The following is a 22,040-nucleotide window of genomic DNA, read 5'->3' on the forward strand; positions in this document are numbered from 1 at the left end:
ACTGGTAGTTTGTAGGACAGCTTACCACATGATTATGCTACCTGACCTGGTGGTGCATAACCAAAAGGTCAAAGCCCTGCAGGTGCTACTCCAGCCAGGATATGATCCGTTCCGTTTCATCCCAACAACTACAAGCCAATGATTAGCGCGCGGAAAAAAGAGAGAGAAAAAGAAGTCGAGAACTGCGGCCGCCGGCGCTTGGCGCGCACCAAGGGTGAGACGGGACGATACGAGGTGTAGGCGTAATGTATAGACGTCGTCGTGTGGCGTGGGCGTGTAGGCGCCGTAGACGAACAAACGGCAAGTGGAAGCGGCTGAGGATATGATATCGGTCTAGCCAGCCAGCCAGCGAGGGCAGAAATCACTGTTCTGACCTCAGGACGAAACTGTTCTGGAAAAAAAATTCACCCAGCTGACCCTTTTGTGTGACGCCCGACATTTAGGCGTCACACTACACTGTGCAGCGTCTAGATCTTAGGCGCCACATTTCTGGCCAGCGTGGCACCCCTGGGCCCCGCATCCAGCAGTGCAACGCCTTTGGGCTAGGCGCCACCCATATAATGTGCAGCGCCTAGCTGTTAGGCGCTGCATATGCACTTACTAACTGCCGCGGACATCTGTTTCTGGTGCCTGAAAATTACAAAGTCAGTGTGCAGCGTCTGAGGGATAGGCGCTACACTATACAGTGTTAGCACCTGACGTCTAGGCGCTGCACGATTGATCAACAAGGCGATGGGCACGCGATGCTAGCTTGTGAGGATCATGCATGTAAGGTCGGACCAAGCAAGCAAGGCCCAGCTTAAAACCTCTCGCTCTCTCCCATCCACCACACGGCCGAATTTCGTGTTTTGACCCTTTTTAGAAAGTATTTTAGGATCTGGTCCCGGTTTGAAAAAATTTCGAGATTTGACCCTTTTGCCTACCGCCAGGGCATCTGGCGGTAGGGTTAGATAACCTACCGCCAGGTCCCATGGCGGTAGGAAATTTATCCACGTCAGCACGCGGAGACGGCGCCGTCCCCCTCCGTCGCACCCTACCGTCATGGGCCCTGGCAGTAGGCTGTCTAACCTTACCGCCAGGGGCCCTGGCGGTAGGGTGCGGGGCAGTTATTTCGCCCGAGACCGCGCCCCTTCCCTTCTCCCCACCCCTCCCCTCCCCCAAGTCAGCAGTTTCTCCTTTCTTTCTCCCCCAAGTCGCCCCTCTCTCCCTCTCTCATCTCCTCCACTCCCCCCCTTGGATCTTCACCGATTCTTCACCGTTTTGGCGGATCGAGATGGCCCCGAGGAGAGAACCGTAAGCTCCTCCGATCCCTCCAATTAGTTTTTGCAAACTTGCTACCGATTCGACGCATTATTTGCTTGAAATCCCTCATGTTTTTGAACTTAGATTGATTTTTTTTCACCTAAGATTGATTGTAGTTGTTGTTCTTAGTTCTTTAGTAAGTAGTGGTATTGGATATGTACTCTAATCAATAGTTCATATGTTAGTGTGAAGATGAACCCTAGTTCATAATTTTTTTTGTTAAAAAAATTATGATGTATTGTTGATAAAGGGATGAACCCTAGTTTGATGATGCATGTTGATATGATGATATGCTCTAGTGTGAAGATGAACCCTAGTTTGATGATGCATGTTGATATGATGATATGAAGATATTGTTTGGAAAATTTTGTTTAAAAATATGAAGCTATGATGTATGTTGGAGGTTTTTTTTTATATGATGCATGTTGATATGATTTGATCCATCATGTGTAGTAGATGTTTGTTTATGTATGCTTATGCTTATGGTACTTTTGTTTATGAAACTCTATTAAGGCGGCCACCTCTTGCGGACAACATCGGCCCACGGTACTGCATGCTGGACTGGGCATTTGACAAGGGTCATCGTGCCCGTTTCATAGAGAACGGAGAGGTAATTGATATGAAAGAAATTTTGATCAAAGTTCTCGGATTGATGAAAATGATTTCCTAACTTTTTGGCGTTCACTTTTTAACAGACGCTCCAGCCACTGCGCATGAGGGGTCACGGGGTTCATGGGCATATGGACTACGACGAGCGCTACGCGCCGTTCTTCAAGAGAGCCCGTCTGTTGGGTTTCGTGCTGCAGTTCAAGCGTCAGCCGCCGACGCTTGTCCACGCGGCTCTCACAGCACTGATTGACCGTTGGAGACCGGAGACCCATTCTTTCCATCTTCCATGCGGGGAGATGATGGTGACCCTAGAGGACTGGGGGATGATTACTGCAATGCCGATCGAGGGTCATGCACTCACCGGTCGAGTGGAGAGGGCCAACTGGCAGGAGAGGGTCACCACCCTCATCGGCGACTGCCCCGGTGCCAAGAGTAACCGTACATCCGGTGTGCCGTTGCCCTGGCTCTCGGAGCACCGAAGGACATGCCCCCAAGGCGCAGATGAGGCGACTGTGGAGTTGTACGCGAGGGCCTATCTGTGGTATATTCTCTCGGAGGTCGTGTTTCCAGACAGCTCCGGGAACTCTGCCAACTGGGCGTATCTGTTGTTCCTAGCGGACTGGGATGCAGGGTACAGTTGGGGGACGGCATCTCTCGCCTACCTATATCGTTCGGTAAGAGAGTGTCTAATTGCGTACCTACCTACGAAAGTGTGTCCATGACATTTTCTTATATCTGATCAGCTTGACGACGCAACGCAGAGGACGGGAGACAAGTCCAATATGGGTGGCTTTGTCTGGGCCTTCTCCATTTGGATGTGGGAGCGGCTGCCGGTGGGGCGTCCGGAGAAGTTGCCAAGACGCCCATGGGAAGACTATGGCGAAGAAGGCGACGAGACTCGAAACCCCACCGTAGCTTACGAGTGGGACGTTGTCAAACTCTACATGGGCCTAAACAAGACTTCGTACAAGACCTACACCAACGAGTTGGACGCTTTGACGCATACGCAGGTATATGAACTCGCACAACACCTTTCTCTTTGATTCCGCTATTGACCAAGAGTGCGAACTTACCAAGGTATATGTAATAGGTAATCTGGTGCCCGTATCGACAAGAACGAGAGTGGGCCTTTGATCTGAACGTGATGTGCGATGCGGACCGTGGTATCTGGCGGTGCATCGTGCCCATGATCTGTGTGTACGCCGTCGAGTGGCATTTGCCACAACGCGTGGCCACGCAGTTTGGGATTTATCAGCATACCCCACCGGGCCAGCCCACCGATACCGGCGGCCACACGCTGCACCTGTGAGCTCTTTGTTCTCCGTGAGATTATCATGTTTCTTGTTGCTTATGATGATCTCATTGCGCTTATGATGATTCTTGTTGCTTATGCCTTGCAGGATGAGCCGGCAGAAGAATCAGTCGATCACAAACCGGGGAGAGGAGGATAAGACTCATGTGACGGAGTGGAACCGATGGAGGTGGCGTAAAGACGTGGAGAGGAGAGTGACTAACTGGGATGATTACCTGGGCCGACACATGAGGTGGTACGATGATGGCCAGAAGCACCGTCTTCGTCTCAGGCCTCGATGGACGGCGGAAGACATCGCGGAGCTGGAGTGGGCTGACCCCGATGAACAGGCATACCAGACCGGCATCAGAGACATGCACAGTGGATTTAGGGAGTTTGCACCCCTCATCAACAGAGTGGTACGTTTGAACCGACGGTCGTATTTAAAATATTTTATTCGTCAACGTGACTGACTTATGCCGTTGCAGTCCGGTGAGCTGAACAGATGCATCTTTGAAGCCTCAGATGCACTAGGTCATCTTCCCGGGAGCGTACAATCTGAGACCAGAGTCAGGGGGACGATGAAGGTACAATTTCAGTCTCCTCGGAACAGATGCATCTTGTTCACTTGCAGTCAGTCGATCTGAACTTATTATGACCTTGCTTCATTGTGAGTGCAGAAGTTTGTGCAGCGTTGTCGCAAGCTGGTAGGGCTGCTTGGGTGTGCTGGAGCTGGGTCAGTTGAAGCTCATCAGCCTGTAGCCACACAGGGTATCATCGGCTCATCGAGCCATGCTCCCTCGTCGTCTAGGTTGGTTGGAGAGGAGGAGGAGGAGGAGGAGGAGGCCATATATGAAGAAGGGAGGAGGAGGATGAGAGCAACGGGGAGGAGGAGTACGATGAAGATTATGGACCTCCAGCAACTCAAACGTCTCAAGCATCTCAGGTGCCGAAGAAGAGGAATCCGAAAAAGAAGGATTTGCTGAGTCCGGACCCTTTCCAGAGACCGGTTCCTCGACGGCCCAAGAAGAAGACCGAAGAGCATCGTTCAAAGAGTAACGAGGACCGTACCTCCAAGAGGGGAAGGAGCAACTGATTATGCTCTTCGATAGTTGGCTCTTTTAGTTTCGTTGAACTTCGTTTGATTGAACTATTCGGGTGGTTATGAAGCTACGTGGAACTATGTGTTTGCTATTTGTGGATCTATGTGTTTGCTATTTGTGAAACTATGTGAAACTCCGTTTACTAATTAGTTGAAGTTCGTTTGAAATATTCTATGCACTTCAAATTTGTTAATGTGTATGTGATGCCCAAGTTTAATTGTTTGAGATCTGTGATATTGTTGTCATATTTGTGAAAATTGTTATAATATTATTGTCATATTGAATTTGAAAAGAAGCAAGCAAATGAACTTAAATTCATAAAACACAGGACCCTACCGCCAAGGCCCCTGGCGGTAGGGTCAGACAGCCTACCGTCAGGGCAACTCAATTCTTCGTCACAGAACCGTTACACTGAAAAAACAAGACCTACCGCCAAGGCCCCTGGCGGTAGGGTCAGACAGCCTACCGCCAGGGCAACTCAATTCTTCGTTACAGAATCGTTACACTGAGACAGGCCCCTACCGCCAGGTGCTCTGGCGGTAGGTTTGGACAGCCTACCGCCAGGCCTCCTGGCGGTAGGTACTTATCCACGTCAGCGCAGTCAAACGGCCGCCGTCCCCCTCCGCCGCACCCCTACCGCCATGGGACCTGGCGGTAGGCTATCTAACCCTACCGCCGTAGGGCCTGGCGGTAGCAAAAGGGTCAAATCTCGAAAAAATTTCCAACAGGGGTCAGATCCTGAAATCCTTCCCAAAAAGGGTTAAAACACGAAATTCGGCCCCACCACGCCACCACCAAGTACAAGATGCAGTGCCGCAGTGCCAATCGCAGTTTGCCGCTAGCTGCTTGTGCAGTCAGGCACACCTGGACCTGGCTAGCTAGCTTCCTCAACTATCCTGCAGCTGCATGCATGCTGGTCATGGTCAGCCTGGTGCTACTGCTAGCTAGCTAGCTAGCCAGACATAGGTCGATCATGCGTGTTCCAGGGATGACATAACTCTTGGCAGATTTAGGCCCCTCCCTATGCTCCACCTTGTACAGGTGCTAAACCTTCCACGTAGGCAAAAAATCTGATGTGGTAAGTTATTTAAAAGGAGAGAGATGAGTGTGGTGACCCCAGGAAAAAACAGTGCTAAACGCGTGAACCTAGGCAAAACATTTAAAGAAAGGAAGCCCACCAATACATGAAGAGCTTTAGTTGCTAAATCATTAAATGAAGCAAGCTTAGCAACCATAAGCTAAGCACCTATGCATTGGAAAGTATAGTTGCTAAGCTATTTAATGTGCTTAACATCTCATCTAAGCACCCATGCATTGGCAGCAGCCTTAGGACTTAGGTACATATATGTACACACACGCATCGCATGCACGCGCAGCTACTAGCGATATGGGCTTAAAGCTAGGCTAGCTACAGAAGGAAGACAAATTTCATTTCATTTTTTGGGTCTAGGCTTTGGTGCACAATGATCTTGCACTGCTCGGTGCGGGCCCACGGATGCCACGCTGGTCAGAAGTGTAGCGCCTAAGTTCTAGGCGCTGCACAGTATAGCGTGACGCCTGGATGTCGGGCGCCACATAAAAGGATCAATTGAGTGAAATTTTTTCCGGGACAGTTTAATTTGTGAATTGATTTCACCCTCAGGTCAAAACAGTGATTTCTGCCGCCAGCGAGCGGGCGAGAAGGGCGACCGGCAGTACGGCACGGGAGGATGATTGATGATGGCTACCCCGGCCCGCTCGGGAAGCTAGCCTAGGGAAGGCACCTGGTGGTGGTTGGCTTGGTTGCCGCATCTCTCCGCCAGGCCGCTCCGTCCGTCTGTTGGCGCCATCTCTTTCCCTTTTTTCCTCTGATTTTTTTTTTGCGAGAAAGCTTCCGATTTATTTATCTTTAATTATGGCAGTACAACGAACACCAGAAATAATAAAAATTACATCCAGATTCGTAGACCACCTAGCGACGACTACAAGCACTGAAGCGAGCCGAAGGCGCGCCGCCGTCATCGCCCCTCCCTCGCCGGAGTCGGGCACAACTTGTTGTAGTAGACAGTCGGGAAGTCGTCGTGCTAAGGCCACATAAGACCAGCGCACCAGAACAGCAACCGTCGCCGATGAAGAATAACGTAGATTGAAAGGATCCAACCCGAAGGCACACGAACATAAACGAACATCAACCAGATCCGAGCAAATCCACCGACTGATTTTTTTTAATCGGAGGCAATTCATCGCTAATGTCTTCCTTTCTGAGAAATTACTTCCGTCGTGCACTACAATTTGGTTGGAAAGGAACAGAAAGATGGATACATTGCAATTCTTATTATTAAATCATGAATTTGGCAAACTACTTGGATACATACGTACGTGCGACGAAAAATCCCTCGTCGTGCACTCACACTACATACATACACAGTTTCGCAAAAAGAGTAAAAAAAAAGACACTTACATACACAGATGCCGTGCTCCTGAGGATGGGACGAACGAGTACGAGACCATTAATATATGGCCCTTGGAGCCACGAAAGATCCAACCTAGCCGAACCTCCCAATCAATCAAAGTCTTCCACTTTGCACTTTTATATACTCCACTCCCTCCATCTCTAGTGACACGGAACTCCTAGAAAAAGCCTAGCTAGTTGACCCCATCGCATCGCTTTGTGTAGAAGAAATGTTTCCAAATCTGCACGCGCACCACCTGCATGGGAGCGGATTCCAAGAGCATGTGACAGTGTAGTTAATTAGTTGGTGAAAGTCTCTTCTTATATCAGGTGAGATCGTACGCATATATTCGAACTTGGCATCTTCGTAGAGTACCATACGAATTTGTAGGTGTACTATTAATCATGGTCAAAACATAATAACGGTGGGCATTGTTTTCCTACCCTAGCCGCCGCCACCACCAGGCGACTAGGGCGAGGCACTTTTTCCTCCGATCTCCACCGGCCGGTGCGCTGGCCCCCTCTCCCTTCGACTGCTGCTCCGGCGGCCGGAGGGAGGGGGGACCCCGTTCCTCCGCTCTGTAGTTAGATTTTGAATTTGTAGGTCGTGGTGCGTCGTTGGGATGATGGGAGCGGCGCCCGGACGAATAAATCTGCCTCAACCCCACTCACACACCGACGGTGTCCTTCATGGCGGCGTCTCGGAGTTGATGGCATCGTGTCTCTGTCGGTCCCTCAGATCGACAGCGTTAGGGTTCATGGATGGCGTTGACGAGGCGGCGGCGGCAACTCCATCAGGTGTGTCTCTCCTTCTGCTCTGTCCCCGTTGCTGTGGCGTTGTCTCTGACGTCATGGTGAAGCAGGGAGGTTTTGTCGTTCAGAAGTACGCGCAGGCGGTTGTCTACGCAAGTGACAGCTGGAAGATGGAGTATCTTTTGTTGGGTCTGTGGTCGAAGGCGGGCAGTTCTGGTTTCCTTCTCCGACGTCGTCGTCATGTGAGGGTGTCAGTTCTGAAGTTCGATGGCGTGTTCGGGGACATGTTGCCCCGGTCTGATTTTTTCAACGGCTATGGTTTTGCTTTTGGCGAACTACTTTGGAGGTCCGTAAAGCTGCTGATCAGCGATGGAGCCGCGTCGAGCTTGGACGAAGAGGTGATCTGTCTGTTTACTCTTTGGTGGCCGCTTCGGTGGTGTCAAAGGAAAGGGACAGGCGCTGGTATTTTGCATATGATTTTCCTATCTTTTCAGTCATGTATGGTCGGTGCTTACGTGCCTTGTAACTTGATCTTTATTTTATATAAATGAGACACGTATTACCATGCAAAAAAAACATAATAACGGTTGACGCAAATAAAACATAATGATGTTGTATGTATAACATCGTCAGCAACATATCAAATGGCCTCTTTCTTTCTCTCACCAGGGAACGTCTCTTGTGACAAAACCTCATTCGGCGGTGGCCCTTGCCTTCGACCTTACCGAGGCCCATACCCTGCTCACCCTAATGGAGGAGTGCGCGACATGAACATGACATCGTCCATGTAGTATGTTGAAGCTCTCTAGTCTACTTGAATACATGCATTTGTGCGACGATAGCCGTGCTCTATTAATATGTGTCCGCACAACATATAATGTCGATTTAAGCGTCCTGCCTCAATTATTTTCCTTTGGAGCCATGAAAGATTGAAGAAAGCTGCACCTCCCAAACAAGGTCTTCCACTTTGCACTTTTACACAGACCCATCTCTCGTAATTGATGCCACGGCGGGATGACATGGCCAACCTAGAAAAAGCCTACTCCATCGCCTGAAGAATAGCATCTGGCCTGGTCTACTACGGGCTAATTGCAGAATTTCCTTTCGTCCTTTCTTACCCGTAACCTGGACGCATGGCAAGGGGTACGGAGGGTCTTGCCTGTCGGACGGGAGTGGGTTCCAAGAACATGCCATGATTAATTAGTCGGTGAAATGTCGTGATATCAGGTGAGATCGTACACATATAAGGGCACGGCCAACGGTATGCCCCAAGGATGATGCTCCACGGGCCAGCTAGGCTCGGATGCCAGCGTGTAGCAAAAGTCGATGCCCTGCAGAGACAGGTGGTTCTTCTGCAAGAGGCTGGCTCTTGAGGAGAGAGGTTGTGGTCCAACCAAAAAAAGTGAGGGGAGAGAGCCGCGTGCTGACAACAGGAAACGCATCCTCGTGTGCATGTTGCCTCTTGCGAAGGATTTGATCTAAAATAATCTGGAAAGAGAGAGGATGGGTGGGCTTGAGATGGTGTGTGCTAATAAAAAGTTACGGCTGTAGGGTCCATTCAATAATAGCTTCAGATTTTAGCGTTGGGCGATTAAAACTCCATACCATAGCCTCACTCCTTTTGGTCTAGCTGGATGCACGGGGCAGCACCAACGTGCTGCCCCCATTGTACATGCCCTAATGCAACTTTCCATCTCCGTGACGAGAGAGCATCACGCGAGAGCTGGTGGTAAATTTAATCATGGGTATAATATGTACAACATCATCAATAACATTGGTAATACCGTGTAGAAGAGACCAAACGGCGCCTCCCTCTTTCTCTCTACCCCGAATGACTTTTCCTGCAAGGCAGGGAACATCTCTTGTTACAAGCCTCCCTTTGGTGGCCGGTGTTGTGACGGCGTTTAAAGGGAGTCGAGGAAGCTTTCAATGGGCTAACCGATGCGAATGCTTTTTACCTCTGTTTTTTTTTTCGCAAAGAAATCTTATGCGAGCTTCGAATTTGAAAATCCCCCTTTTTTTGCTTTTATTTTTCACAAGCAATGCACGCCTAGCAAGCAAACGGTCTGATGCAATCAACAGGGAAGATGCTACTATTTACTCCCTCCGTCCGGAAATACTTGTCGCACAAATAGATGAAATTGGATGTATCTAGAACTAAAATATGTCTAGATATATCCATTTCCCCGACGAGTATTTTCGGACGGAGGGAGTATTAGAAATCCAAAATGTGTCCATATCAACATCATAGCGGTGCCTTTCCTTCACGTCGACAGAAACCCACAACTAGAAATCAATTAGTTCTTCTCGTGACGGAAGCACAAGGACGCCTCTGCAATAACACCGTAAGAGCGACATTTTTCTGGTCGGTTAAGAACACAAAGGAGCACGGTTTTCTCCTTGAAGAAATAAAATAAAAAAGCGAGAGTAACACCGTTTAAATCCTCCAGCACGCAAGGGGGAGGAGTTGGTAGCCCACAAGTACGGGCAGGCTAATCCTCACCGTCGTATCGGCAACAAACGGCCCAGACCACCTGCGATCCCCAGCCCACCTCCCTCCCTTTCCTGTGTGCATGAGGGGTTGGAGAGGAGTAACTTGGTTCAGCGTCTGCCACCACCTCCTCTTCCTCATCACCATCCCTCCTCTTGCCCCAAACCATTCGTCGCCTCTTGACTCCGCCTCCGCCGGCAACTGGGCGAGTGCCTCTGACTCCGACGCGAGCTCTGCTCCTCACACTGCACTTGGCGCATGTGTGGGGTGGGGTGGGGCTGGTGCGATGTATGGAGGCTTGGTAGTGGACTATCCTATTTACCAATACCGCCAAATTGTTCACACCACACAAATACTCCGATCTTTTGGGATACATTAGCATTCCAAATGGCATTCCACGATCTTCTATCTCCACTCATCTCACCACTAGACTGCCCTATATCCTCTTCTTCTCCTTTAGGTTTAAAGCAAGGTTGCAGGTACTTTTTTGCATGAAAAAAAAACACTCTTCTTGAAGTCCCACATCACAAAATCTCCCGTCCGAGAAGAAGGAATGTGAAGCCTTAGGATCTTCTTGTTCCTTCTCCAACTGTTTGATGTTCATCTTCTTCATCGCATAGCCACCCTCCGACCCAACCCAAACCGCCGCCTTCCATCCCCACGGCTGGTGGGTGCTACCGCGCACCGCCTCGCCGCACCGGCCTTTCCTCAACCTCTCCCGTCGCCGGCCACCCTTCTAAGCCCTGCCCCAATGAACATCTCCGGTGAAGCCCCCGCACCCCTACCCCCTGTTAAGTTTCTGACTCGCTCCCGCCTACTCCCGCTCGTACACGACTTGTCCTCGCCCTGGCCGACACTCCTCACGCCGTCCCTGCCTTCGGCCTCGCGCTTCGCAGAAAAACGTCCGACGCCACAAATAAATCAGGTATTTGATGTTTAGCGTACGCGTTTTTTCTTAGCAGTAACTCGAAGACCAGAACAGTAATCCCAATTAACGCTCTTACCATCATATAGATCCTCCAAAATAACTCCATTTTTTAGCAACTCCAGGCCATGCCATTAATCAGTGGCCTTTGGAGCCGCTAAAGATCGAACCAAACAGCACCTCCCAATCAAAGTATTCCACTTTGCACTTTTATACTGTCCCATGCCACGGTGGTATGACATGGCCGGCCTCCTAGAAAAGCCTAGCTAGTTGACCCCATAACTTTGAAGAATGATACTATCGTCTACCAATTAGACCGTAGCATTCCCTCTTTGTTTTTCTAACCCATGGTTAAGGGTACGGCGGGGACCTGTCCCGGAAGGGGCCTTGGCTGGGGCTGGAAATGTTCCCAAATCTGCACACACACGCACCAGCTGGACAGGAGTAGATTCCAAGAACATGTAATGTAATTAATTAGTTGGTGAAATGTCCTTATATCAGGTGAGGCCGTACACATACAATCCATCTTGGTGACAAGAGCATCCGACGAGTTGGAGGTAAATTAATCATGCCAAGAAATAACAGTCGTATATTCGCAAAAAATAAAATAAAATAACAGTTGTATATTACAACGTCACCAACTAGTTCGTACCAAATGGCCTCTCTCTTTCTCTCTGCCTTTTCCTCCAAGGCAGGGAACATCTCTCGTTAGTCCTTACACACCTCCTCCGGTGGCGGCCGCTATCGTTGTGAGAAAAAGGACTCGAGAGAGCCTAGCCCGATGCACGCTTCGGATTTGAAAAATTCCGTTCCAATTTTGTTTTCGCAAATAATGTTCAGCTAACGAGAAAAAGCGGACGGTGCATCCAACAAGGAAAACGCTACTACGTAGCACTATTTGCAAGGCATCCAAAACGTATCAGCACGTCGCACATCGTAGCCGTGCCTTTCCTTCGCCGTCGACAGAGGCCTACGGCCAGAAATCAATTGATTCTACTTGTGACGGAATCCCAAGGACACCTCCGCAATAATACCCCGACGGCGACGTTTTTCTGGTCAGTTACAAACACGGTTTTCCCCTTGAAGAAAAAATATTTTTTTTTAAAGAAGTGAGAGTAACACCGTTTAAATCCTCCAACGCCAGAGGCAGCCCACAGGTTCGGGCGGCCAGATCACTGCCGTCGGATCGGAGACGGACGGTCCGGATCGGCCGCGATCCCCAGCCCACCCCCCTGCCTTTCCTGTGTGCAGGTGGGGGGGGGTGGAGTAGGAGTAAATTGGGTTCGGCGTCGCCACCTCCCACCTCCTCTTCCTCGCCACCACTCCCTCCCCCGCCCCCCGCCCCCAACCCCATTCGCCGCCTCCCGATTCCTCCCCCGCCGGCCGCCGGGCGAGCGAGCGCCTCCGGCGACCGCGGCTCCGGCGCGGGCCCTCGACGCCGGAGAGGGCGCGCGGGCGGTTGGGCGGGCGAGCGCGATGTACGGGAACGACAACTGGATCAACAGCTACCTGGACGCCATCCTCGACGCGGGGAAGGGCGCGGGCTCGGGGAGCGGCGGCGGCGGGGGCGGGGGCGGAGGGGACCGGCCCTCGCTCCTCCTCCGCGAGCGCGGCCACTTCTCCCCGGCGCGCTACTTCGTCGAGGAGGTCATCACCGGCTACGACGAGACCGACCTCTACAAGACGTGGTCCCGCGTACGTGATCGATGCGCCGCCCCGCCGGCGGCCCTGTTCCGGCGGGTGGATGGGTTCGCGGCCGTTTTTCTGATCGATCCGCGCTGGGTTGTGTGGTGGGTTGCAGGCGAACGCGATGCGGAGCCCGCAGGAGAGGAACACGCGGCTGGAGAACATGACCTGGAGGATCTGGAACCTCGCCAGGAAGAAGAAGGAGGTGCGCCTTTTTCGCTCTTGGTGGTTCGTTTCTTCCTTGGTGCTTTTGCCTGCTATCTCTGCACTTTTCTGACGCCTGCCGGGGCGTTGGCAATAATAATTCACTGATTATATATGCGTGCGTCGCAACGGTGAAAGCCGCGGATACAGTGAAGTGGAGCCGTGGGTTAGAGATTAGCATGGGTTTTTCCCCTCATATAAGAAGGAAACACTAAAAGCTGGATTGATTGATGATCTTGATTAACACCAGGCTCTGTTCGGCTTCGACAGAATGCGAACACGCATCGATCTGTCTCCCTTCTCGATGGTCTCAACTATTCGGAAGCACCACTTGAATGTGGTAGCAATCCTACAACGTTAGGTAGATTCTTGTCTCATCTGATTATGTCATAACGCGCTTGTCAAATTGTGTGCACACTGCACTGTGGGGGAAATTTTTGTGTTTCCTCACCACTGTCACACCTGGTTTCTGGCTCTTCATCTCTTTCCATGGTTACTTTGTCAGTTTACCAAATGCCGCTCGATAAAGTGGTGCCATCTGAAAGAAGCTAGTGTGGACATCATATATGCTGGGATCTACAAATAATCAGTATCTATTGGTTGCACGGACACTGGAGTTGAGCATGTTGCGCTGCAGATATTTGTACTGAGCAATCGTTCAAATGCAGTCCATTTTTGTCTCCGGTGGTAACAGGTCAAATATATGTCCAATGCAGCAAGAGAGATGGTCGAACACTAGCATTACAGTATTATAGAATTAGTTGGATAGATCGAGCAACATGTGTGTTCAACCACTGCTGGAATGACGGAAAACATAAATGGTGCTGAACTGCTGATGTTGGAAGAATTTACTTTTCCTTTGGCGAAAAATGCAACACTCATGTATCTAAGTTGTTAATAGAATGTGGCCTAGGTGGTGTTCTGCAGTGCATCCAGGAAGGGACCATTTTCAAATAGGTAATGCTATGTAGAGAAGTACGCTGAACATCTGGGTTTGGGAGTATTTTCAGATCCATCTAGGTTGTTTCAGCCTTCCAGACACTGAAATAGCAGTAGCCTTGCATGCTCGTCTAAGAAAATTTCGCCATAGGTCCTCAAAGGATTTCTTTGGTTTGCACAGGAATCCTGCATTTTGCAATTTCTTTTCAAGCCCCATTTTCGGATACATCCGCATTCAACTCTAGTCCATTATCCATTCACTCTCTAATATAGCTGATGAAATGTTTGTCTTATGTGTGTGAGAAAAAAATAATCAGAACCATACATACTTACAAAGTCATTCATAGATTGGTACTACCAAACTCACATATCTTGATTGAAACATCAACATTCTAGAACCCTTCATAATACACCTGTCCTTTTCCTGATAAGGAAGCAGATTCGTGGAGCTATCCATTGACACCTGCAAATCAACCATCCGGTCTTTCCCGAATTTCTTCTCAAGCTCTATTAGCGATTTCCATTCGCCTCCTCTTAAGCTTCTCAGTGATAAACACACTCAAACGATAGTATTGTTATTAGAGGAACTGCTCAAATTAAGAAGAGGTGAATTAATCAATAAGGAGATCTATGCTGAGGCAAGGGAACTGCTGGATACAACTGATTTATGGTAAAACTGAATGTATGTAAACCCGTCTATAAAATCTGCAGGAAAAAGGTGACTGGGGGGTCCTCCTGTTGTCAGGCACTCTTTCGTACATTGTTAGTAAACTGTTCATACACCAAGCTGTTTAGAATGGGCTTTCTCTTCATTCAAAAGAAACTTAGTCACACCATAAAAGTAAGTTTTTTCTTGCATTGAGCATTCTATGTCGTTTTCCTCCTAATCCGATCCACGCCGATAAAAAAAAGACTTTTCGCAGTTCAATTTTAGTGTCAGAATTTCACTCTTGTTCAATAATTACATTCTTACACACATTTGTGCTTTATAATTCCATATTCCGCATCCCTTCTTGCTACCTAATTGTTCTGGTACTCAGGTTGAGGATGCCAAACGGTTAAAACGTCGGTTAGGGACAGAGAAGCCACGGACTGATGCTACTGCAGAAATGTCTGAAGATCTCTTTGAAGGAGAAAAAGGCGAGGATGCTGGTGATGCATCTGTTGCCTATGGTGACAGCTCAGCTGGGAACACACCTAGGATCAGTGCCGTTGACAAGCTATACATAGTATTGATCAGGTACGGAATAGCTCTTACCGTCATATTGTATTTTTTAGGCAAATTGTGCAATTGTAAGGAAACTACTCCCTCCGTCCCAAAGTAAGTGTCTCAACTTTGTACTAGCTTTAGCTTTAGTACAAAGTTGTACTAGAGTTGAGACACTTATTTTGAGACGGAGGGAGTACATGTTAATCACCAGTTCATCTCCAAGAGATTAATTAGTTCATTATGCACTGAACTACTATTCACATGAGGTGCAAATAACCTCACAGTTAGTGGGGAAGATCTTTATTCTGCTACCTGTATGCTGTACATGATTGTGCACCAAGGCTTCTGCAACACCATTCTTTAGAAAATAGATGATGAATGATGATCTAAAAACACCACCATTCACGTATTTAGCCTACTTACTGGTAATCAAACCTTTTAGACTCAGAACCGGTGGGATCATCTCTTGCAGTCTTGCTTTTATTCCCTACTTTGTTATATATATGATGCAATTTGCAGGTGCTGGAATTTTGTGTTAAAATGAAGCATCCGTTTAATTCCTTTGTGATGTATTATACTGCAGCCTTCATGGCCTGGTTCGTGGCGAGAACTTGGAGCTTGGCCGGGATTCAGATACTAGTGGGCAGGTATTGTTGCTGAATATACTTGTGTAATTAAGTACAAGTATTCTCCAGCATGAATAACTGTAACTTTATCCTTTAGTTAATCGGGGGTAGCTATTAATTCTATTTGATCATCTAAATATGCCAGCAACAGAACTGATCATATAATGATATAATTTCACTTGCTACATTGTGTTGGTTAATAGGTCAAATATGTTGTGGAACTTGCTAAAGCATTGAGTTCATGCCCTGGAGTATACCGGGTTGATCTGTTGACGAGGCAAATATTAGCACCTAATTATGATCGTGGATATGGTGAACCGTCAGAGACACTGGTACCAACAAGCTTCAAGAATCTTAAACAGGAAAGAGGAGAGAACAGTGGTGCATATATCACCCGAATACCATTTGGACCGAAAGACAAGTATCTAGCTAAAGAACATCTCTGGCCTTACGTGCAAGAATTTGTTGATGGTGCACTCAGTCATATAGTGCACATGTCAAAGATCATAGGTGAAGAAATCGGCTGTGGACATCCAATGTGGCCTGCTGTGATTCATGGTCATTATGCCAGTGCAGGAGTTGCTGCTGCTCTGATATCTGGAGCACTTAACGTTCACATGGTATTTACTGGGCATTTTCTTGGGAAAGACAAGTTGGAAGGGCTTCTCAAGCAAGGGAGACAGACAAGGGAAGAAATAAATATGACATACAAAATAATGCGCCGAATTGAAGCAGAAGAACTATCTCTTGATGCATCTGAAATAGTAATTGCAAGTACTAGACAAGAGATAGAAGAGCAATGGAATTTGTATGATGGTTTTGAGGTCATGCTTGCAAGGAAGCTTCGTGCGAGAGTCAAGCGTGGTGCTAATTGCTATGGACGTTACATGCCTCGTATGGTTGTGAGTATACTGTACACATCCTAACTCTGATTCTTATTTCTGTTACCATAATAATTACTGTTAATTGTGGTGGAATTATTGTTCGAGAAATTGTGGCGAATCATTTTATAGTTGGGCAGTTAGGAACTTAGCATCAGCCGTCGTTGCTGTCCGTATTTGCTCTAGCATTTTCATATTCTTAATTTTCTATTCCTTGCTCTGCAGATAATTCCTCCAGGTGTTGAATTTGGCCATATGATTCATGAATTTGATATGGAAGGCGAGGAAGATAGCCATTCCCCAGCCTCTGAAGATCCGCCTATTTGGTCTGAGGTGGCTACGTTCTCCTGAGATTTGTCGATGCAATATTCACTTACTAGTTACATACACTTTTTAATTAACAGTTACTAATTCATATTCGTTTATGCCTGTTTATCCTGCGTTTTGTTTATGCACTGATAATTTGTACACGATGACAGATAATGCGGTTCTTCACAAATCCTAGGAAACCTTTGATTCTGGCTGTTGCTCGTCCATACCCTGAAAAGAATATTACAACACTTGTGAAAGCTTTTGGTGAATGCAGACCATTGAGGGAGCTTGCTAACCTAGTAAGCTAAAAAAACTTGATTATGATGTTCTGTATATATGGTATTTCAATATCATAAGTGTAATTAATTGAGTTCAATAGCTGTTATGTAAAATGCTTTTAGCACTATTTTGTACTAACCTTTTGATGTTGTGTTCCAGACACTGATTATGGGTAACCGTGAAGCTATTTCCAAAATGAGTAATATGAGTGCAGCTGTTTTGACATCAGTACTTACATTGATTGATGAATATGATTTGTATGGTCAAGTGGCATACCCAAAGCATCACAAACACTCGGAAGTTCTTGATATTTATCGTTTAGCAGCGAGAACAAAGGTATGATGTTTCTGAGCATAGCAAACAGTTGGTGCCATTCTTTCCCTTGTTTTAAATATCCAGCTTCTGAAGTGTTCATGTTTAATTCTCCATCTATTTTGATCTGTTTCTGGTAAGAAAAATCCTCACGGTTAAGTAAATTAAATTATTCAAATGGCTGAAGGTCTTAATATCTGATCCTCTGAAGTTACTTACAGCAATAACTTTTTATGTTAGGTAGATTTATTACCAGTTATACTTTAGCACTTATATCATGTACTATTTGTGTTGATGCTGATCGTCCATTGAACATATGCAGGGTGCTTTTGTAAATGTAGCTTACTTTGAACAATTCGGTGTCACCTTGATAGAGGTAATAATCAGTGAAATTTAAATTTAGTTTTGTAGTTGCTACCATTTATGCATTCTAATTATCTCCAATCTGTTCTTTGTAAGAGCAGGCTGCCATGCATGGTTTACCTGTAATTGCAACAAAAAATGGAGCTCCTGTTGAAATTCACCAGGTTCTTGCATCACATTAACTTGATTTAACATGGAAAATCATATCAATTTGTGGCTGTAATGAAGATTCACATGCTCATTTCCGGTGATCTTTGATGCAGGTGTTGGACAACGGCCTCCTGGTTGATCCCCACGATCAGCATGCAATTGCAGATGCACTCTATAAGCTTCTTTCTGACAAGCAACTCTGGTCAAGATGTAGAGAAAATGGGCTGAAAAATATACACCGGTTTTCTTGGCCTGAACATTGCAAGAATTACTTGTCGAGGATATTAACTCTTAGCCCAAGATACCCTTCTTTTCCGAGCAATGAAGACCAGTTTAAGGCACCTATCAAGGGAAGGAAGTGTATCATCGTTATTGCCGTAGACTCTGCCAGTAAGAAAGATCTGGTCTGTATCATAAAAAATTCTATTGAGGCTACACGGAAAGAAACGTTGTCAGGTTCAACAGGTTTTGTGTTGTCGACTTCCCTGACAATGTCAGAGATACATTCCCTATTAATATCTGCAGGCATGGCTCCTACAGATTTTGATGCTTTCATATGCAATAGTGGGAGTGATTTATTTTACCCTTCGCGGGCTGGTGATTCACCAAGCACTTCCCGTGTGACATTTGCATTAGACCGTAATTACCAGTCTCATATCGAGTATCGTTGGGGAGGAGAAGGTTTAAGGAAGTACCTAGTGAAGTGGGCTTCCTCGATAGTAGAAAGAAGGGGAAGAACTGAAAAACAAGTCATTTTTGAAGATGCAGAGCACTCCTCAACAAGTTGCCTTGCATTTAGAGTGGTCAATCCAAATTATGTAAGCCTTCCATTTCAAAATCTTATGGCAGTTGGTTGGCATTTTGCTTGTATATGCATTCCATGGTCTGTTCAAGTCCATTGTTTTATAGGCAGTCCTTTATGCAAGCTTTCTAATTATCATTCACATATTGTTTTGCAGTTACCTCCTTTGAAGGAGCTGCAAAAGTTGATGAGAATCCAGTCACTGCGTTGCCATGCTCTTTATAACCACAGTGCTACCAGGCTATCTGTAATTCCAATTCATGCATCACGGTCCCAGGCTCTAAGGTTTTCTTCGATTTCCTTACTTCATGCGTTTACCACATCGTGAACTTCTTGTGTACACTATTTGCAGTATTGCTGGGTGGAAAAGGTTTTTTAAAAATTGCGGCTTAAAATGTGGATCTAGCCTTATCGATTTGTTGTGCACGGATAATCATCTGTATTTCCATAGAAGATTAGACATATCTGTCAAGGAAAAACATTACTCCTTTCATTTATTTAAGAATTCCAGCTAGAGCAGCATCACAAACTCATAGATGATGTTTAACTCAAAATGGAGGAACTCCAGTGCTATAGATAGACTCATGCATATTTGAGTTAGATTATCCTTAGCCTGTCTGATTTTTGAAGAACAAGGAATGCACACTATATGCTGTTTATGCCAAATATTTGCTGCTGTCTAAAAGAAATCAGAGGCTAGTCGAATTACCTTTTTTGCGTTTGATTCCCATATGCACCTACCTAGTAGTAACAAAAATTCCTGTTCTTCTATAGGTACTTGTCTGTTCGTTGGGGCATAGAGTTGCGAAACGTCGTGATTCTTGTCGGTGAAAGCGGCGACTCAGATTACGAAGAGCTGTTTGGAGGCCTTCACAAGACGATCGTCCTGAAGGGCGAGTTCAACACGCCCGCAAACAGGATCCACACGGTCAGGCGGTACCCGCTACAGGACGTCATCGCGCTCGATTGCTCGAACATCATCGGGGTCGAGGGCTGCAGCGCCGACGACCTGACGCCTACCCTGAAGGCGCTCGGCGTACCGACAAAGTGACAGATAGCCATATAATTTTTTGCCCTTTTTTCTTTATACGATGAGAGGACCGGACAATATACGAATATAGCAAATATATACTACCATCGTTTCCATGCTCGATGGAAATACCGATTTTGCCTGCAAGCCGTGTGTTGTGGTGTTGTGTGCGCTCTGTCACCTGAGCTGTGAATAACAACATTCCGATCGTGTTTCCGTCGAGACCGGCCCTGTCATGTGGGAATTCTGGAACGAACATCGAATCAGGAACAGGAGGAAGAAATCTGTTGAGCGCTTGAAGTGTTGTTAACAGAACATTTTAAGGAATTCTGTGATGAACAACGGATCCAGAAGAGGAAGAGATCTGTTTGAGCGCTTTAACTGCTGTTAGGGCATCTCCAGCCGTTGAGCCCCTCAGGAGGCATTTTTTTCGCCGCCTGGGGGGCTGCCGCGATAATTTTAGCCTGGGTCTCAAAAACTTTCCACTCGTTGCCCCCCTCACCCCCTCCTCTGTCTCTCCTCTGCTTGGCCATGGAGGTGGAGGCGGCATGGCCCTGTTCCTCTTCCTTCTCTCCACCCAACCTCGCCGCCGTCCATTCACCCCGTCTCCTTCTCCCTCGCCACCTGCTTCTGCTCCTCCTTCTCGCCATTCGCCATTCAGCCTCGGCCCGCTCCACGCCGGCAAGCGGCGGCTGCGTGAGATGGAGCCCCATCTTCTTCGACCCGCTGATGGCACGCCGCTGCACCGAAAGGACCGGAGGGCGCGGAGGACGGAGGAGGCCGCCGGCGAGCGGAGCCAGGGGACGCGGAGGCGCGGAGGCCCGGACACGCAGAGGCGGGCGTGAGCTCCGCCCCGGCCACGCAGGCGGGCGGGCGCGGGCCGCCCCGACCACGAGCTTCGCCCCCAGCCACAGGCTTCTCGGCGGCCTCCTGGCCTGGCCGCCAACGCCCTGGCGATGTAGCGTGAGGAGAGACCAGAGCCCGATGGCACCTCATCGTTCCTTTTTGTACTCCTCCGCTTGTAGAGCTGCCCGACGTCGACCCGGCCGCTCGTGGTCGCCGAGTCCAAGAACGCGTGGCCGCACTTGGGGAGCAGCCGGCGGCACCGCCCAGTGTCCGGCTCCGGCCTCGCGCGGCCACGACCTTCGCCCCGGCCACAGGCGCCCTGCGTGCACCGGCGCCCTCCCCGCCTCCCTGCGTGCACCGGCGCCCTCCCTGCGAGCTCACGCCCGCGCACGCCGTGTCTCCGGCGCCCGACCGCCGTGACGCCCGCGCTCGCCCGTGCCCCAGCTCCGGCGCCCTGCTCGCCGCGCTCGTCCCGTCCCGTGCGCGTCTGCTTGCCTCGGTGGGTGGGGGATGGGGGAGTGTGCTTGTGCGGCCGAGCACGTGGGTGGGCCGAGAAAAGAGAGGGAGAGAGAGAGAGGAGAGAGGGAGTTGAGACACTGACAGTGGACCTTTGCATGCAAATAATATTGCCGGCGTCCCCAGCTGCCCCCTGGGGGGCTGGGTTTCGCCTGCGCGCGCCGGCTGTAATATTCCTCGAATCCGGCGAAAACTGGGCTGTTGGGGTCACGAGTGGGAGGAATTTTAATGGCCGGTGGTGAAAAAGTGCCTTGGGGAGGCTTCTTGGGGGGCCGGCTGGAGATGCCCTTAACAGGACATTTTAAGGAAGAATTTTTACAGCTCCGAAGGCTTCCCCGAATACTAGTGCTCAAAAGTGAACCAAGCCTGCAGATTCCATCCACCTGTGCTCACAGGCCAAAGGTGGGATACTGTGTGTAATTCACCGTTCTTTTTACCTGTATACCCTCCTTTATGGTTAAGATCTTCCATTCTGCATCTAAAACCCGTGCTGTACTCCCTCCGTTCCTAAACGTAGTAACTACCGAAACATCGTATATTTAGGAAGGGAGGGAGTGCTACTGTGTCGCGTTGGCTTCTGATCTGCAGGAAAGAAGTGTGCTTAATCAGCTCGTCCTTTGTCCTGACACTTGGTCTTGTTGTCACTTATACTATTGCCGATCGATGCTGTTTATGACCAGTGAATCATTGTGCTGTGGCTACTTTATCTTTATGTAATGTAACGCACGGCGACAACCTCTGGCTTGCAAATTAATCTTATAAAGTGCCAGCATGGCAATTAATCCCCGCTGTCCTGCATGCCTTGCGCTCAAAGCGAAGGATGCATATGTAGATGACACTGAAGACTGAACGCCACTGCACTGCACTGCATCTGTGTCTGTAGCTTGCGCCCAAAGCATGTGCAACATAGTTTGGTGCAGTAGCTGCACCAGTCACACACACCATGCCGACCCTCCTGCCTCTTGTCATCTGCAATTTT

At 48.4% G+C, this 22,040-nt stretch overlaps 1 protein-coding gene across 1 annotated transcript; it reads left to right on the forward strand.

The window, feature by feature from the left end:
- The first annotated feature begins 12,289 nt into the window (after positions 1-12,289).
- On the forward strand, positions 12,290-19,846 carry LOC119339893 (probable sucrose-phosphate synthase 3). Its single transcript, XM_037611791.1, has 13 exons — positions 12,290-12,600; positions 12,707-12,796; positions 14,775-14,974; positions 15,528-15,591; positions 15,774-16,472; positions 16,677-16,784; positions 16,931-17,062; positions 17,202-17,378; positions 17,677-17,730; positions 17,819-17,881; positions 17,981-18,685; positions 18,827-18,954; positions 19,444-19,846. Exons 1-13 carry the CDS (start codon positions 12,382-12,384, stop codon positions 19,718-19,720), a joined length of 2,916 nt encoding a protein of 971 aa, XP_037467688.1. The 5' UTR covers positions 12,290-12,381; the 3' UTR covers positions 19,721-19,846.
- Positions 19,847-22,040: the final 2,194 nt, after the last annotated feature.

Source organism: Triticum dicoccoides, chromosome 7B (assembly GCF_002162155.2).
Source record: "Triticum dicoccoides isolate Atlit2015 ecotype Zavitan chromosome 7B, WEW_v2.0, whole genome shotgun sequence".
Taxonomy (NCBI): domain Eukaryota; kingdom Viridiplantae; phylum Streptophyta; class Magnoliopsida; order Poales; family Poaceae; genus Triticum; species Triticum dicoccoides.

What these genes read in the sequence shown, in the direction of transcription:
- LOC119339893 (XM_037611791.1), top strand. Translation starts at nt 12,382, where the DNA reads ATGTACGGGAACGACAACTGGATCAACAGCTACCTGGACGCCATCCTC. An exon ending in GTTTAGCAGCGAGAACAAAG is followed by an intron (nt 17,379 to 17,676) that starts GTATGATGTTTC and finishes GAACATATGCAG; the next exon opens with GGTGCTTTTGTAAATGTAGC. An exon ending in TCACGGTCCCAGGCTCTAAG is followed by an intron (nt 18,955 to 19,443) that starts GTTTTCTTCGAT and finishes GTTCTTCTATAG; the next exon opens with GTACTTGTCTGTTCGTTGGG.